At 42.4% G+C, this 17,279-nt stretch overlaps 1 protein-coding gene across 1 annotated transcript; it reads left to right on the top strand.

Annotated features, from left to right (window-relative positions):
- Positions 1–3,977: 3,977 nt before the first annotated feature.
- On the top strand, positions 3,978–16,622 carry LOC118579865 (zinc finger protein 260-like). Its single transcript, XM_036181618.1, has 4 exons — positions 3,978–4,170; positions 9,689–9,939; positions 12,026–12,152; positions 13,985–16,622. Exons 2-4 carry the CDS (start codon positions 9,802–9,804, stop codon positions 15,949–15,951), a joined length of 2,232 nt encoding a protein of 743 aa, XP_036037511.1. The 5' UTR covers positions 3,978–4,170; positions 9,689–9,801; the 3' UTR covers positions 15,952–16,622.
- The last annotated feature ends 657 nt before the right edge of the window (positions 16,623–17,279 follow it).

Here is a 17,279-nt window from a genome sequence, read left to right as displayed (position 1 = left end):
TTCACAAGAGAGTTTGGAGTATGGTTATGGACTTCATCCTAGGAGAAAATCCTAAAGCAGTGGTCTGAGAAAAGTTTCTCTGTAGAAAATGCCAGAAGACACATTGGTACCAGACTATAGAAAAGTTTTGGGGATTTTGTATCAACAATATTTCAGTTTATTATGGGATAATAATATTTATAATGAAAGAAAGGAAATGACAACATTGTGTGATCTGTCAAAACTGTCTAATGTGTATGTATGATTGCATATTTATTTATGTGACATCAATGTTTACATATGTATTGCCTCAGACTAGTGGGGTTTGACATAGAATTCATTGCCTAACATGAGTTTCTTATTTTAAGAATCTGATATGTGTTGACAGTCTATCCCTTATTCACACCATCTTGAGGCTGCACTATCAATAATTAGTCTTTTCATCATATGAAAGTAACTTTTGAGATAAATCCATAAGTGAAATTCTATAGCAGTCACTGCTCCTGGTATTGTAACTTTTCTCTTCCCTGATTAGCTCAGCTTATCTTTTTTCCATGTGTCCCGTCTGTAAATGAACTACATAGACAAAGCCATTTTAGAATTATTATAGAATAATATAATTATAGAATCATTGAAGACTTCTTCATAGTTTTATGCAAGCTTGTAATGCACACAAGAAGACAGTAAATAGTGTAGTGTGTGTGTGTGTGTGTGTGTACATGCATGAGTGCCATGATACATGTGTGAAAAAGTCAGAGAGCAATTTGTGGGAGTTGGTTCTTTGCTGACAACATGCAAGTTCCAGGACTTGAATTCAGGTAGGTTATCAGGCATGGCAACATGTGCCATTAACCACTGAGCTAGCTACCTGTGGATTTTTCTTGAGAGTCTTACTGTGTAGCGCTGGCTGACCTGGAGCATGAGCTGGTCTTGAACTCAGAGACCCACCTGCCACTGTCTCCCAAGTGCTGGGACTAAAGGCATGCACCATCATGCCTGCTTGAATTTTTTGAGTAAAGTTTTATACAGCATAGCTATGATCATTTGTATATATTCTAGGGATGCTTTGTTGTTCCACTAGTACAACTGAGTAGTTGTGGGAAACACCATGTGATCTCCAAGCTACAAATATTTACTCTTCACAGAACATATTTGCCAGTATGTGACATATACGTCACTATCCACATAATCATATCCCTGTATAGAATTTCTTTCCTTTGTTTTATAAAAAGCAAACCACATCTGTGTATATATTGTTTTTCTACTCTAAAATATATACCTTCATTGACAGCATGGTGTGCTATGAAGTTGAAATACCATAATCCAGAGCCAGGTGTAGTGACACATGCCTTTAATCACAGCACTCAGGACACAGGCAGGCAGAACTCTGTTTGAGGTCAGCTTGGGCTACATAATGAGTTCCAGGACTACCAGGGCAATAGAGAAAGACCTTGTCTCAAAAAACAACAACAAAGTCAAGATAACTTTCTGAAAAGGGTGAATCAGAAAAGGAGGAGCCAAAGAGAAGGGTAACGGGGTTCAGCTGAAGCAGCAGATTGTTTCACCCCAAACAGTGAGAGAACTGACAGCAAAGAGCCTGAGTTGCTGTGGTCTGTTCCCTGTTAGTCATGGCTGAGTGTAAAAAGAGGGGGAAGACCTAGACTATCAAAGAGTAAACAAGAGAACGTGGATTTAAAGTGTTTATCCTCCTTAGCTAACATCCTACCCAGGTCAGAATGGCCATTATCAATCGACAGCAAACCTGCTGAGGATGGGAAGAAAAGGGAGCCTTTATTGACTGTTGGAGGAAATGCAGATTGTTGCAACCCTAATGAAATCAGTCTGGGGTTCTATTGTTGTGTTTGGTTTGTTTGGTTTGATTTGATTTGATTTTGAGACAGGATCTCACTATGCAGCCTTAGTGGTGGTTTCTGAAATTACTAAAATTAGAACTGCCCCATGACCCAGCTAACCACTTCCAGATATGCATCCTGGGAATCTATATCATACCACACACCCGTTTTTACCACTACTCTTTTCACAATTGCAAAGAAATGAAATCAGTCTAGATGTCCATCAATATGGATGGGTGTATGTATAATGAGCCTGTAGTATAAATACAATGGAATTTTATGAGTCATAAAAATGAAATTTACAGCCGGGCGGTGGTGGCAGCAGCGGTGCACGCCTTTAATCCCAGCACTCAGGAGGCAGAGGCAGGCGGATCTTTGTGAGTTCAAGGCCAGCCTGGTTTACAGAGCAAGATCCAGGAAAGGCACAAAGCTACACAGAGAAACCCTGTCTCAAAAACAAACAAAAGTTTACAGTAAAATAAATTAAATTGGGAAATTTGAGGTAAGGTAATCCAGGAAGACAATAACTTATTCTTTCTTATATACAGATACTTCTGATTTTATGTATGTACAGCTTCAGCTTCTGAGTGTCTCTAATGGCTCATCACCTCCATGAGGCAAGGGCGTCATCTTGGTGAACTAGCTGTGGTTTGGGCTGCAAGATAGATGGGCATTGTACAAGGTTTATTGACTAAAATCAATTTTGAAAGAAATTCTGGAAGAACAAGATTGTGCCTGAGATACAATAAATGGGTATAGTTAACAATAATGATATGTTTAGAAGTAGCAGATAAATGAAGAGCAGAGACTGACATTTGCATAACACTAACTTTCATGTAGTTTACTATAATCTTGCCCCGTAGTGATGGATGGCTGAGACTTCTCTTTGGAGACTCGAGCTGTATCTTTGATGATAAAACTGTTTTCTCCAAATCATCACTCCTGTAGTCTGTTTTCACTGGGAAGATCTAGATCACCCGTGAACTGGGCATGATGGCACGTTATTGCAATACTAGCACTTGAATAGCATAGGCAAGAAGATCAGAGTAAGTTCAAGGCCAGCCTAATCTACCTAGTTCTAGCCCCGTGGTTCTCAACTGTCCTAATGCTGTGACCCTTTAATACAGTTCCTCATGTAATATGGTTCTCATGTTTCAAATTATTTTTGTTGCTACTTCAAAACTAATTTTGCTACTGTTATAAATTGTAAATATTTTTTGGAGATAGAGGTTTCCTGAAGGGGTCATGACCCATGGGTTGAGAACCACTGATCTAGACCATCTAGGGCTAGAATGTGTTTACCCTGGAGATAACTCACACAATCTTTGACTTTATTCTCATACTCTACATTAGGTCTACTGATTTTTTTATTACAGTGCTAGGTGCTTTCACCATTTGACTGGTCTTTCCATTTATTTCCACTATCTACCTAGGTCTACATTGTTTCTATTATACAACTTTAAAAAGTTTATTTCTAGGTAAGAACAAATTTGTATCCTCTGGGAACCATGAGATACCCCCAGTATGAAGTACATGATGGTTCATCTCAGACTCTCACCTTTAATGATCCATATGGCTTTGAAAAATCAGAAAGGATCATTGTGGCAGTACACACCTTTAATCCTAGCACTCAGGACACAGAGGTATGGAATGTTCCAACATAGAGAAACCATCTCAAAAATAAGAATCCTTTTAAGTTCTGGTGAAAATAAAGGCAAAAGGTGAAAAGGAGAGATGGCTCAGTAGTAGAAGGGAACTTGCTGCTCTTGCAAATGTCCTGGGTGCTGTGAGCTCAACAAGCAGGCAAAAATACATAAAATAGATCTAATAAAATAAATACAGAGAAAGGATACTTTGGGTAACATGTAGTGTCAATGTCTCTTAGAAATAGATACACTTACAAGTAAATAAATGCCCTAACAATATAAGACAGCCTTGGGTTTTCACTGTAACACATTCCACAGGCCTTGCGTGGCTGTATGGAAGTGATGCACTTTGATGGTGGCTTCTGTGTCATTGGAGTATGGCTGCGGCCATGACACTTTCTGAAAGAACAGAAAATACCAGATGAGCCATGATAAGTATTGGCAAGATTTACCTCCGCCAGTGGTGGTGCGCATGCGCGTCATCCACGAGGGGGATGTGGTAATGGGCTGAGGGAACCATTATTCAAATCGGAAGTGGCCTACAGTGGTCACATCGATTCAGCTCTTTGGGTAGTTAGCTTTGGCTATCGTTGCCAGGACAGCGTGGGTGTTTGGAGTACGAACTCTGCGTACTGTGGGTGTCTGCGGGCGGAAGTCGCGGCCCCGGCGTGCCGTGCGCAGAGCTCTGGGAGGTGAGTGGCTGCGGGGCAGGGCGGACGCTGCTGCTGAGCGCTGGTTTGTGCAGATTGACCGCTGAGGCGGCTGCAGGGGGATGCGGTGGGTAAGGTGGGGGTCGTCGGTTCGTTTTCATCCCGTTCTAGCGGGTCTTCCGCGTCCTGTGTGTTTTGTCACCTCCCAGTGGGCTCTCCTTTGGGATTTCACACCGCCGTCCGTGCAAGTTGTCCTGTGAGGAGGATCGGGGCAGGACTCGGGGAGTGGGCGCTGCAGGAGCCGGTCCTGGGAGGGAGCCTGGGGCTTAGGACGAGGACCTTGATGCCGAGAGGACTGCTCCGGCAGAGATGGAGCCCGGGGCCGGGGGCGGGTGTAGGGTGCTTGTGAGGGCGAGCGCTGCTTTCTGGACCGGTAGTGTTTGAGTAGCTGCTGACTGGAGCCTTGGCTCCTGGTCAAACCCTGGCCTGCGAGTGCAGAAACACTGCAAAGAATAAGTGAAAACGGGAACATGAATGTATTTACGTTCGGGCCCAAACTGGCCCCAACAGTCTCCTCCATCTATGTCAGCCCAAGCAGTGTTAGCAATAGAAAGAACTGCATGAAAGCCAGGAGATACGGATAGGTGTATTTAATGTGGGCTCAGTCACCTGAGCATAAAAGCCTTGGTGTTGACCCCAGAGACCAAGTGTTCTGGGCGTTTCCGTTCCCCATATTATATTTACTGTATGGAGGTGGAGCTGTAAACAGAAAAAGGATTTTTTTTTTTAAACTAATCTTAATTCAATTCCTCTTGCCAATTTACATAACTATTGGGGTCCTTTGCAGATGTGAGGCCTGATTGGAGGTTTGGCCTGTGTTGGGACCTGTGGATATGGTGAGGATAGGTGATTGGCAGGTTAGCAGAGTAGTACTGTAAAGAGGTTTTAGGACAGAGGCCTGGATTTCTGCATCCAAACAGGCAAGGGCCAGCCTCATCTAGCATGCCTATTGAAGAGACCAGTGATGAAAAGCGCAGAGCGGGAGCCTGAGAGATGGCTCAGCAGTGTTGTATTCTCAGCACTCACGTGCTGGCTTCTAAAGCCCGGGAACAGTTCCAGGGGCTCTGATGCTCTCTTCCGCCCTCTAGAGAAGAGAGCCCTCTGCTCGCTTTTGATGCACAGACACACAGAAAAGCAACATAAGATTTAAAATTTTTCAAAGGGTAAGAATAAATCTTTCAAGAATGTTTTTCTCTAACCCCCAGTGATCTGCTTTTTCCAATTAAGCCCCATGTGGTGATTTAAAAGAAAATGGTCCCAAAGGGAGTGGCACTACTGGGAGGTGTGGCCCTGTTGTTGGAGGAAGTGTGTCACTGTGGGAGCGGGCTTTGAGCTCTTATTTTGCTCAAGCTTCTCCCAGTGTGACACTGAGACCACCACTTCCAGTTGCCTCTGATCAAGATGTAGCCAGAACCATGTCTGCCTACACGCTGCCACCTCCACTAAATGTTCTCCTCTATAGGAGTCGTCATGGTGTCTCTTCACAGCAATAGAAACCCCAAGACACCCCACCTTTAAAAAAAATGTTTAAGGGAAAAACAAGCAGAGGATGAGATAACATACATTGGTTACATTAAGCAGAAGAAAAGTTAAAGTGACCTACTGATTTGACCCCATGTCCATTTCTGATGTACTGATTTGAGGTCTACGTTTAGAAATCAAGAGTTATGTGTTACAGTAGCCAAGCAGGTTGTGGTGGAACATTACTGTCCTGTAATCTTAGCGCTCTGGAGGCAGAGGCTGGAGGGTCACTACAAGTTAGAAGCCAGGCTGGGGATGAAATAGGTTAGGAATTGGAACAGAGTAGAAGTCAGAGCCAAAGTGAAGGAGACATACATAATGCTTTTTAAGTAAAAGCAGCTCGTGTGTGTGTGTGTGTGTGTGTGTGTGTGTGTGTGTGTGTGTGTGTCATTTCTAAGATGTATTTTATATATATATATATATTTTTTTTTGTTTGTTTGTTTGAATGCTTGTATTTAGTATGCCTAGAGAAGCCAGAGTTTCTCTGGAATTAGAGTTGCAGGAGGTTGTGAGCCACATGTAGGTGCTGAACCTGAGACATCTGCAAGAGCAGCAATTGCTCTTAACCGTTGATCCATCTCTACCCTGTTTATTTTCCTTCCTTCCTTCCTCCCTTCCTTCCTTTCTTCCTTCCAACAGGATATTTCTATGTACCCCTGGCTAGCCTACAACTCAGTTTGTAGGCCAGTCTGGCCTCAGATGTAGTTGTGATGCCCCTGCCTCTGGAGTGCTGGGACTGTAGTAATAACACTCTGGGGAAAGTTTATTGGCTATTAAGGTAGCCATAATTTCAGTGTCTGGGGGTGTGTCAGTGACTGGGAAGAAGTCCTGTGTCCAGCCTTTAGAGGTCACTGAAAGGTGCTTGTCACTGGTTGTGTTAACTCTTTGCTCTTTTACTGTTTTGAGGGCCTGCCACCCAGCTCCCAAATAAACACACACAGAGTCGTATTCTCACTCATGAATGCCCGGCCTTAGCTTGGCTTGTTTCTAGCCAGCTTTCCTTAACTTAAATTATCCCATCTACCTTTTGCCATTTCCATTTTGTTGCATGGATTCTAATTAGTCTTAATGATAAAAACCAGGAGATATAGGGGTAAATGCTGAAAGATTAGAGAAGGAGCTAGCCAAGTTACCGCTTACCTCCATGACCTCTCAGCCTGAAAAGGGCTGAGCTCCTGTCTCCTCCTGCCTTATATTACTGTCTCCACCTCCCTAGTGCTGGGATTAAAGGTGTGAACTTCCACCACCTGCCTCGGTTTCTCTTTTAGACTGGATCAATCTTGTGTAGCCCAGGGTAGATATGAGGTAGATCACTGAATCTACCCTGAGAAAAAAGATAAAGAAATAATAGGATAAAGGGGTAGATCATTGAATCTACACTAAAAAGAAAAAGGGAAAGATATAAAAATGACAAAAGGTAGATTATTGAAACTTTTATGAAAAGAAAAAAGAGAATATGAATATGTTCTCATATTCATATTTTTGAATCTACTTTTTAAAAGGAACTACTTGTTTTAAATAGGATAAGTAATGAAATTTTTTTTTTGTCTGAGTTTATCAAATGTTACTGGACTGGACATTGTTAATATACATAATGGAGTTTTTATCTGAATCTGTCAAATGTTAATGGACTAGACATCGTTAATGTAAATCTTGACTATGTATATTGTATATACCTATTGGATATGATTTTTCTTGTATTAGTTATAAGCTTTTTTTAATTTTAGACAAAAACAGGGGAAATGTGGTGGTATTGTGTTCCTCAAAATATTGTGTGACCCTAATAAACTTATCTTTGGTTAGAGACAGAACAGCCACAATATTTAACATAGAGGATAGGCAGTGGTAACACACGCCTTTAATCCTAGCATTCCAGAGACAGAAATATCTCTGGATCTCTGAGTTCAAGGCTATATTAGAAACAGCCAGGCATGGTGACACACACCTATAAAGGCCCAGAAATCCAGCCTTTAATCCCAGGGAATGACAGCAGAGAGTAGAAAGATATATAAGGTATGGAGACCAGAAACTAGAAGCATTTGGCTAGTTAAGCATTTGGCTAGTTAAGCATTTGGCTGGTTAAGCTTTTAGGCTTTGGAGCACCATAGTTCAGCTGAGATTCATTTGGATGAGGACTCAGAAGCTTGCAGTCTGAGGAAACAAGACCAGCTGAGGAACTGGTGAGGTGATGAAGCTATGGCTTGTTCTGTGTCTCTGATCTTCCAGCATTCACCCTAATAACTGGCCCCAGGTTTGATTTTATTAATTAGACTCTTTAAGATTCATGCTGCACAGGGTGGCCTTGAACTCCTAATCTTCCTGCTTCCTCCCAAGTGCTGGGATTGAAGGTGTGTGCCACCTTTGCCTGGCGTCTATGGTTAACTAGTGGCTAGCTCCACACTCTGCTCTCCAGGCAAGTTTTATTTGTTAAAGCACAAACAAAACATCACCACACCTTTTCTTACATCTATATAGCTTACTTTCACTCTTACCCCGTGGCTGACTGGGTGGCTGGGTGGCTGGCCTCTAGTGTCCTCCTCTCCTTGTTCTCTTGCTCCTTCCTTGATCTATCAATTCTCTCTGCCTGCCAGCTCCACCTATTTGCCTTGCTATTGGCTGTTCAGCTCTTTATTAGACCAATCAGGTGTTTTAGGCAGGCAAAGTAACACAGCTTCACAGAGTTAAACAAATGCAACATAAAAGAACACAACACATCTTTGCATCATTAAAACATGTTCCACAGCATAAACAAATGTAACACATCTTAAAATAATATTCCACAACAGGTATTGGTCTGAGTCACTGTGTAAGGGAAACATGCATAGTCAGCCAGAGGGTTTTTGATTCCTGTAATACCTACATGTGATAGGCTGATGGAGCAGAGTCACTGACCTCAAGGCATCCTGGAGTATATAATGAGTTCTCTGTCAGCCTGTGCTACACAATAACACATTGGCTCAAATAAAATAAAGTGGGGCAAAATTAAAAGGAAGAAAGGTTAGGCTTTCAAAATCGAGGTTCTGGTCCTTGTGTATGTGTAATTGGACATTTCTCTCCTGCCTGCCTGTTCCCAAATTCCCAGCAGCCACTTCCCAAATTACCACACAGAGGCTTATATTAATTGTAAATATTTATATTAATTATAAATATATATGATATATAAATATAAAAAAGCCTGCTGATAACTGAGGCTTGTTAAGTGTAAGCTAACTCTTACACTTAAATTAACCCATAAGTCTTACCTATATTTAGCCATATGACTTGGTATCTTTTCTCAGTATGACAGTCTCATCTTGCTTCTTTTCATTTGCCAGTGACTCTCTGATTCCACCCTTCCTCTTCCCAGAATTCTCCTGGTCTGGCACTCACACACAATCTCTTCCTGCCTAGTTATCAGCCAGTCAGCTTTTTATTAGCAAATGAGAGTAATACATACTAATAGTGTAGAAAAGAATTGTCCCACAGTATGTATACCTATATACTTTTTTGATATAGGAGGGAATTGTGGCTGTAAACTATGGGGATATGTCAGAAGAGAATAGGCTGTGGGATGCATCAGTAAGTTTGAATAGTGTCTAGAAACAAGAAAAACATGAACTGTAGCATGATGTCATTTTGTGTAAGTCAGATATATATTGATCCTCTTTTCTATTTGGTGACCTTGGATCATTTTAGAGACTATAACACAGCCTCATTTGCCCTCTTAAAACACCAGCTGAAAGGTTGTTTGGAAAATAAGCTGATAGCTAGCTGATTTTTGTCATATTTAAGACCTGCCAGGCTGATGAGCCTCATCTTTGCTTTACGTCACCTTACTTAATACCTTCCTGTTGTTACAGTTAAGAGGTGAGAGGAAGATTTGGGCATTTCTGGGTTTTGTCTGCTCTGCAGTGTCTACATGATGACCTTCAGGTAGGGCCTTCAACTCTTTGTGGGCAAATTTATTGAATGAGTGATAATATGGTCATTGACTTTGCAGGATTTTCCGATGTCTTTGCAAACCTCCTATGTGAGGCTGAGTCATCCACATTGCCAATTTTCCCAGCATAACCAAGCTGACCTCTGCACTGCAACTCTACGTGGATCCTCCACATGCTCAAGTATCTTCAGAATCCTGAGAAAATCAAAGACAGACCAAGAGTAGAAACCACAGAGGACATGCCTACTGACTTGAATTTCTGCCAGATGCCCCCAAGATTAGAAGCAGAAGAGCAGAATGGATCGTGTGAGGTGAGGAGAGATGCCCCAGGTTCCACTTTTCACAGCTAGATTGCAAGAGCTGGAAGCAGCAGATTGGATTCCTGTTCTTGAGACAACCTTGGTTTTCCAGCTAAGAGTGAAGCTCAGAGGACTGAGACCTCACCATTTCCTCATCTTTTTTTCATTGACAAGTTCATTGTGTCACTTCTTAGGTTTAGGTTTATCTGCCCAGCTATGACTTCCTGGGGAGTCTTGTTTCTATCCAACCCAAAGGATTGGCAGGACAGAGAAGTAGGTGCATCCAAATCCAGCTTAGCTTGGTAAAATAGAGGGGTGTGTGTGTGTGTGTGTGTGTGTGTGTGTGTGTGTGTGTGTATGTGTGTTTATTAATTATGGCAGTATATGTATAGTGCAACCTTCAGAGTCATGGAGCACTCAGGCAGCTGCATATCATTCCCCCAGCTGTGTGTCCAGCTTACACATTTATGTAACATGAAGGAGTGGTCTCTTGAATCTCTCCCTTCCTCTAGGAGTGAATGTTTCTATGCTAAGGTAACACCTACATAGCACTGTCTTTACCCCGAATGTGTACAGATCCCTGAGTCTTTTGATTTTCTCTTCCACTTCATAGCTGCACATTGGCTCCTCAAAGCTCAGTACCTTAATTTTTTTAGTTATATTATTTTGTGTGTATGGATGTGTTTGTTGCCTGCCTGTATGTGTACCATGTGTATGCAGTACCCACAGCAGCCAGAAGAGGGCATCAGATCCTCTAGAACTGGAGTTACAGGCAGTTGTGAGCTACCATGTGGGTGTTAGGAATTGAACCCAGATCTCTGGAAGTCAGCACTCTTAACTGCTGAGCCTGCTCTTTAACCTGAAGCTGAGTTTCTTAAAATAATAATTTGGATATATTGGGATAAATTAAGTATGGTATTAAGTTGATTCCATCTGTTTGTAATTAGTATGGCTACTAGAAACTTTGAGATGACTTGTGGCTACCATTGTATTTGAATTGGAGATTTCCACTCTGGAGAACGATCAGACTCCAATTTTATTTTATTCTTGTAAGAACACTTCACAGTGGTAACGTGCCTGCACTATTGTATCCAGTCAGGTTCACATCTTGCTGGTCATTCTCTCCTGTGATGTTAAAACCATCACCGTGTTCTGGTGTCATCACCCCAAAATCCTCCCTCGCGCAGACCTGGCAGTGCTTCTCGTGTGGTTCAGCAGCCAGTGTCAAGGAGGAGGAGGAGCACTGCAGTAACAACTGCCCTCCCTCTGGCTGCACTTGTGTCTTCCACCATCACATCTTAGAGTGACACAAACCGGATGCACTAGGAAAGACCAGCCCTTTAAACTTGAAGATCTTCTCGTTTCCCTGCAGTTCATTACTTAAGTGACAATCCATGACTCAAGATTGAAATCCCACACCCTTTTCACCCACCCCAGAATACCTCCCTGTAACTTGGGTGACAACCACTCTTGAGACATTATGGACGTTACTGTCTCCTCCTACCCAGAGCTCTCTGCCACTGCCTGACACCGGGGCTCTTCCTACCATTCCCCCTAGTTCTCTTCTGGAATGTGATGTTCTCCACACTCCAGTCAAACTTCTTACCTCCACTTTTACTTGCTGTGCTCTGGTCAGCATGGCAGCCATTTCCAGGCATGTGCCTAATTTGCCCTCCCCAACAATTTGCTTTGTATATGTTTCTGAAAGTGTTCATAAAGTGTTCCTTTATGGCCCAATACTTGGGTCTTTATATTTGCTATTCTGCAAGTCTGAGTTTCTCTGAGAGTACAAAATCATATAGTGTTGAATCCCAAGGACTCAACACAGCTATAGACAGATACAATGTGGCTTAATAACTGTCATGCTGTTTAATCTATGACAGAGAATAGAAAAGAGTCCATTTCGGGCCTCTTGGGGAGGGGATGACATTGTTTAATTGGTGGCCAGTTATTTTTTTATATCTTTTCTTCATGCCCCAAAATACAGTGGGAAAGAGGTATTTTGTGGAAAGCTTAAAGCTTCACCTTGGGGCAGGGGATCACTGAAAACACAGGTCCTATTTGTCAGTGTTAATTCACAATGGGTATGTTGTTACAGAGACTGGTGTCCTTTGATGATGTGGCCGTGAACTTCAGCCCGGAGGAGTGGCAGCAGCTGAACTCTGCCCAGAGACACCTGTACCAGGACGTGATGCTGGAGATCTACAGCCACCTCTTGGCAGTGGGTGAGCACAGCTGGTCTGGGGGTCCAGGATGGGCTCCTTTCCTTATTTCTCTTTTCAAAATATGGTGGAATATCAGTCTTTTATGAACATTTTCCTTCTTTTATCTTGATGTCCCATTCCTCTTTGGATATTTCTATGTGTTGTTTTGTGCTGCCAATAGTGAGTTTGATTCATGGAGCCTGCATGGTAAGAGGCAAGGCTGACTCCCCAAGTTGTCCTTTGACTTCCACACACATACCATGGCATGTGCAACACGTGCAAGTCCATACATACACACACACACACAGAGAGAGAGAGAGAGAGAGAGAGAGAGAGAGAGAGAGAGAGAGAGAGAGAGAGAATGTGGGTGTAGGTATGTATTAAGATTTTATTTTATGCCAGGCGGTAGTGGCTCACGCCTTTAATCCCAGCACTCGGGTGGCAGAGGCAGGCAGATCTCTGAGTTCGAGGCCAGCCTGGGCTATAGAGTGAGTTCCAGGACAGGCTTCAAAGCTACACGGAGGAAACCCTGTCTCAAAAAACCAAAAAAAAAAAAAAAAAGATTTTACGTGTATGGGTGTTTTGCCTTCCTTTATGTCCGTGCACCATGTGTTATGCCATGACTGTGGAAGCCAGAAGAGGGTGTCAGATTCCTTGGAACTGTAGTTATAATTTAGGTGCCATGTGGGTGCTGGGAACCAAACCTGTGTAATAAGCAAGAGCAGCAAATGTTCTTAACCACACCATCTCTCCAGCCTCACCTCCTCTGCACATGCACGTGTGTGTGTAATTTTTTTTTTTTGTTGTTGTTGTTGTTAAAATATAACAGGCTGGAGAGATGGCTCAGAGATTAAGAGCACTGGCTTTTCTTCCAGAGGTCCTGAGTTCAATTTCCCAGCAACCACATGGTGGCTCACAACCATCTGTAATGAGATCTGGTGCCGTCTTCTGGCCTGCAGGGACACATGCAGGCCAGAACACTGTGTACATAATAAATAAATATTTTTTTTAAAAAAAAAGTTTGAAAAATAAAATAATAACAATTTGAGAGTATACGTTTATTGCTCAGGGTCAAATGCTTGCTTAGCATGGATGAAGCTCTGCTTTAATCCTCACTACCACAATAAAGAAAAAAAAAACTGCAACCAAAAAACAGATGAGAAAAAGGGCAAAGGACATGACTATGCATTTCTAAGAGCTAATAAAGTCTTCATGGCTGTCTGTTCTTTAGGTCTTAGCTATCCACCAACAATGCAGTATAACAGCCTTGTCAAGCCAGGTGGTGGTGGTGCACGCCTTTAATCCCAGCACTTGGGAGGCAGAGGCAGGTGGATCTCTGTGAGTTCGAGGCCAGCCTGGTCTGTAGAGCAAGATCCAGGAAAGGCGCAAAGCTACACAGAGAAACCCTATCTTGAATCCTTCCTCACCCCAAAAATAAAATCAGCCTTGTCAGAGTCCATCCTGTTTACTACATATGTATAGCTAGGTCTCTTATTTGTTGAACTTTGCCTTTGCCCAAACCAAATCTTGGCTCACTCAACTAAGTGATTTTGGCCACTAACCATAGTTCTCAATTTCTCACGTATTAAAAAAAGGAGAGTAGATGTGGCTATTTGGAGAATTACTTTGAGTTCATGTGTCCGGTGCATACAAAGTTACCTAGCATGCATGAGTGCTGTATATATGTAGTTTGGTATGTAATAAGGCTGTGGTAATGTTCCTTCCCACTATCATCCACATGTGAGCATGACTACTGCCTGACTCGGATTCTCGGGGTTCAGATTCAGTTCCATGTGATCCTCCTCCATCCTATTCACTGTGTCTGCTCCTTCACCTCTTCCTCTTCTCTGCAGGTGAATTACAGCTTGACACACCACATCAACAAATTTTTGTGAAAGCTTCATTTCTAAAGGATGCATCCAGCGTAGTCACAGGACATGGTTCATATTGTTCCGTTTTTGAGAAACTGGGGCAGGATGGCAATACTACAGCAAAGACAGATCAGCAAAGACAGAGCCCACCCGCAAATCCTGGTGCTTTCCAAGATCAGAAAACATTGAACAGAGACGGTGGCTGTGACTATGAAGAAACTGGAGAGTCTATTCTTTTGGGACCCCACCTCATTTCTACACAATATGTACCTCCAGGATGTTTCTCATCTGCAAAACGTCTGAAGCCTAACCTTGAAGCATACAGTGACAATCCAGGCAGTGCCACCAAGCAGGTTAGTGACACTGGACCTCCTCCGTTTTTTACACAAGGCTCTTCAAATAGTGTGTGTATAGTTCCTCATCAAAGAGAGAAATCAGACAGTGAAAGTCAGTTTGGAACCATTCTTTCTCCCAGTCTACCACTTATGGAGCATGAAATTGATTTTCAAGACAAAGCAGTTGACTATACTGGATGTGGGAAGGTCTTCACTGGTGAGTCAGCTTTCTGTCAACAACAAATAACTCACAATATGGAGACGTCTTTTATCTGTCACACATGTGGGAAAACCTTTCTCCACAAGTCTAAATTGACCTCCCATCCTGAAACACATAGAGAAGAGACACCTTATGAATGTCCCGACTGTGCAAAATCACTTAGGAGCATGTCCAGCCTGCAAGTGCACCGTGAAATCCACACAAAGGAGAAACGTTATGAATGCCATGTGTGTGGGAAATCATTCAGTTATACATCCCACCTAAAGGTGCACCTTCGAACACACACTGGTGAGAAACCTTATGCATGTTCTGACTGTGGAAAAGCCTTCAGCCAAAAGTCAGTCCTCACCATACATCAGAGAATTCACACTGGAGAAAAGCCTTACACATGCAGTGACTGTGGGAAAATGTTTGTTTGTGCATCAGATCTGACAAAGCATTGTCGATTTCACACAGGGGAAAAGCCTTATGAATGCCCTGACTGTGGGAAATCTTTCAGTATTAAATCTAACCTGCTTGCACACCATCGAATTCACACCAGTGAGGGTCCTTACAAATGCTTTGACTGTGGCGAATCATTCAGGAAAATATCCCAATTGAAGGTACATCATCAAATTCACACTGATGGTAGATCTTTTGTATGTTCTGACTGTGGGATGGCCTTCAGCCAAAAGTCAGTCCTCACCACACATCAAAGAATTCACACTGGGGAGAAATGTTACCCATGTAGCGACTGTGGAAAGTTGTTTCTGTATGCTTCAGATCTGAAGAAGCATTGTCGAGTTCACACGGGGGAGAAGCCTTACAAATGCCATGACTGTGGGAAATCATACAGTGTGAAATCACACTTACATGTGCATCATCGAATTCACACTGGTGAGAGACCTTACAAATGTGATGACTGTGGAAAGTCGTTCAGAAGAAACTCCCACCTGCAGATGCATCAGCAAACTCACACCGGTGAGAAGCCTTACAAATGCTCTGACTGTGGGAAGTCTTTCCGGAGAGCATCCCACCTGAAGGTCCATCATCGAATTCACACTGGGGAGAAACCTTATGTGTGTTCTGAGTGTGGGAAGGCCTTCAATGATAGGTCAGTTCTCAGCACGCATCAGAGAATTCACACTGGAGAAAAGCCTTACATATGCAGCGACTGTGGGAAAGCCATGTCTTCTAAAGCCAATCTCAAAGAGCATCAGCGAATTCACACAGGCGAGAAGCCATATGTGTGTGCTGAATGTGGGAGGGCCTTCAGTGATAAGTCCTCTTTCTATAGACATTGTAAAATTCACAGTAAGGAGAGATCTTTTGTCCATAACAAAGCAGAAAAGAGCTTCCTGCAGAATTCACAAGTGACATCCTATGAGCAAACTCACAGTGCAGAGAAAGTGTAGTGATGCTCTGTCCATGGGAAATCCGTCATTGTGATGTATCAGCTGAAGGTGTGTCATCAAGGTCACACATATTACCATTACTGAAGTTGTGGGATACTATTGGCGCACCATCCACGCCATACTGGGAAGAGACATTATTTGTGTTGTGAATGCACAAAGTCCTTCAAAATCATGTCATTTCAGTAGACTCGAGTGTTCATACCAGGCAATCTTCTTAAAGATACCTGATCATATAAAAGAATTAATTGTAGAGTCAATTCCTCATCCCTCATCAAAATATTCTTGGTTTTCATGAAAAAATATTTTATCACAGAACTAAGTAGGACTAGGTAGATATTACGATCAGTTGTTAAATTCTTTGTCTTCTGGATACCACAGGCACACACATACACACATACATGCCACAGGTATCTACACACAATACATATGCAAACCTAACTACAAGCCATAGTTCATGGTTGAAAAAGAGTATAGCCATGCATTGCTTGTTTAAACATATAAATAATTATATATGAGAAATATTAATGAACTTTTAGGAAGAAGCACAAATGTTTCCTTGCATGAAGAAATGTTGATTAATGATTTGAGGTTAACCTTCTATAGTTAATGGTACAAAGTTTCTAGACTATAGGAAAGTTTATTGGAAATTGCATCAATGGTTTCTCTGTTTATTGTGGGATACTTTTTTTTTTTTTTTTTTTTTTTTTTAACAAGACGGGGTCTCACTATAGTTCAGTTCAGGCTGTCCTGGAACTCATTAGATAGACCAGGCTGGCCTTTAACTCATAGAGGGCTGCCTGCCTCTGCCTCCCAAGTGCTGGGAGAGTGTGTGTCACTATGCCTGGATGGATACTAATATTTTTAAATGTCACAAAACAGTTCTCATCTCTAAGAAAGGATATAGGTTCTGTCCTTGTCTGTAGCATAGTGGCCGGCAGACAAAGTGACCAGTTTTGACTTCTCAGGTCTTTCAATGAATTCTTCACCACCATGTCCAGTCTCAGGTACTTACAGAGCATCTCCTTCAGGGTTCCATTTGAGAGAGACACAGAAACTCAGAATGTTCATGAACCCATGGTAGTGCCTTCCCAGTGCTGGTGTGAGTAATGCTCCTCCATGTTCCTCCAGAACCTCAGAATGCAGCCTTGTGGAAATGGCTTTTTTGTAAAAGTAACTTACAATGCAGACATGCTTGGTCAGTGTTGGTCCTAAATCTAATGAGTGGCATTCTTGTGAGAAAGCCGTATGAAGACTCAAAATTTTTGAAAGATAGGACCATGGAGGCAGGGGTTTCAGTGCCACACCTCCAGGCCTTGGAATGTTAGCAA

Source organism: Onychomys torridus, chromosome 1, assembly GCF_903995425.1.
Source record: "Onychomys torridus chromosome 1, mOncTor1.1, whole genome shotgun sequence".
NCBI classification, from domain to species: Eukaryota; Metazoa; Chordata; class Mammalia; order Rodentia; family Cricetidae; genus Onychomys; species Onychomys torridus.
The sequence above is the reverse complement of the archived record's forward strand: the minus strand, read 5'-3'. Positions and strand labels throughout refer to the sequence as shown.

Excerpts from the sequence above, each read along its gene's own strand:
- LOC118579865 (XM_036181618.1), top strand. The coding sequence starts at position 9,802 with ATGCTCAAGTATCTTCAGAATCCTGAGAAAATCAAAGACAGACCAAGA. Across the intron at positions 9,940-12,025 it reads AGCAGAATGGATCGTGTGAG|AGACTGGTGTCCTTTGATGA; the intron begins GTGAGGAGAGAT and ends ATGTTGTTACAG. Across the intron at positions 12,153-13,984 it reads CAGCCACCTCTTGGCAGTGG|GTGAATTACAGCTTGACACA; the intron begins GTGAGCACAGCT and ends TCTTCTCTGCAG.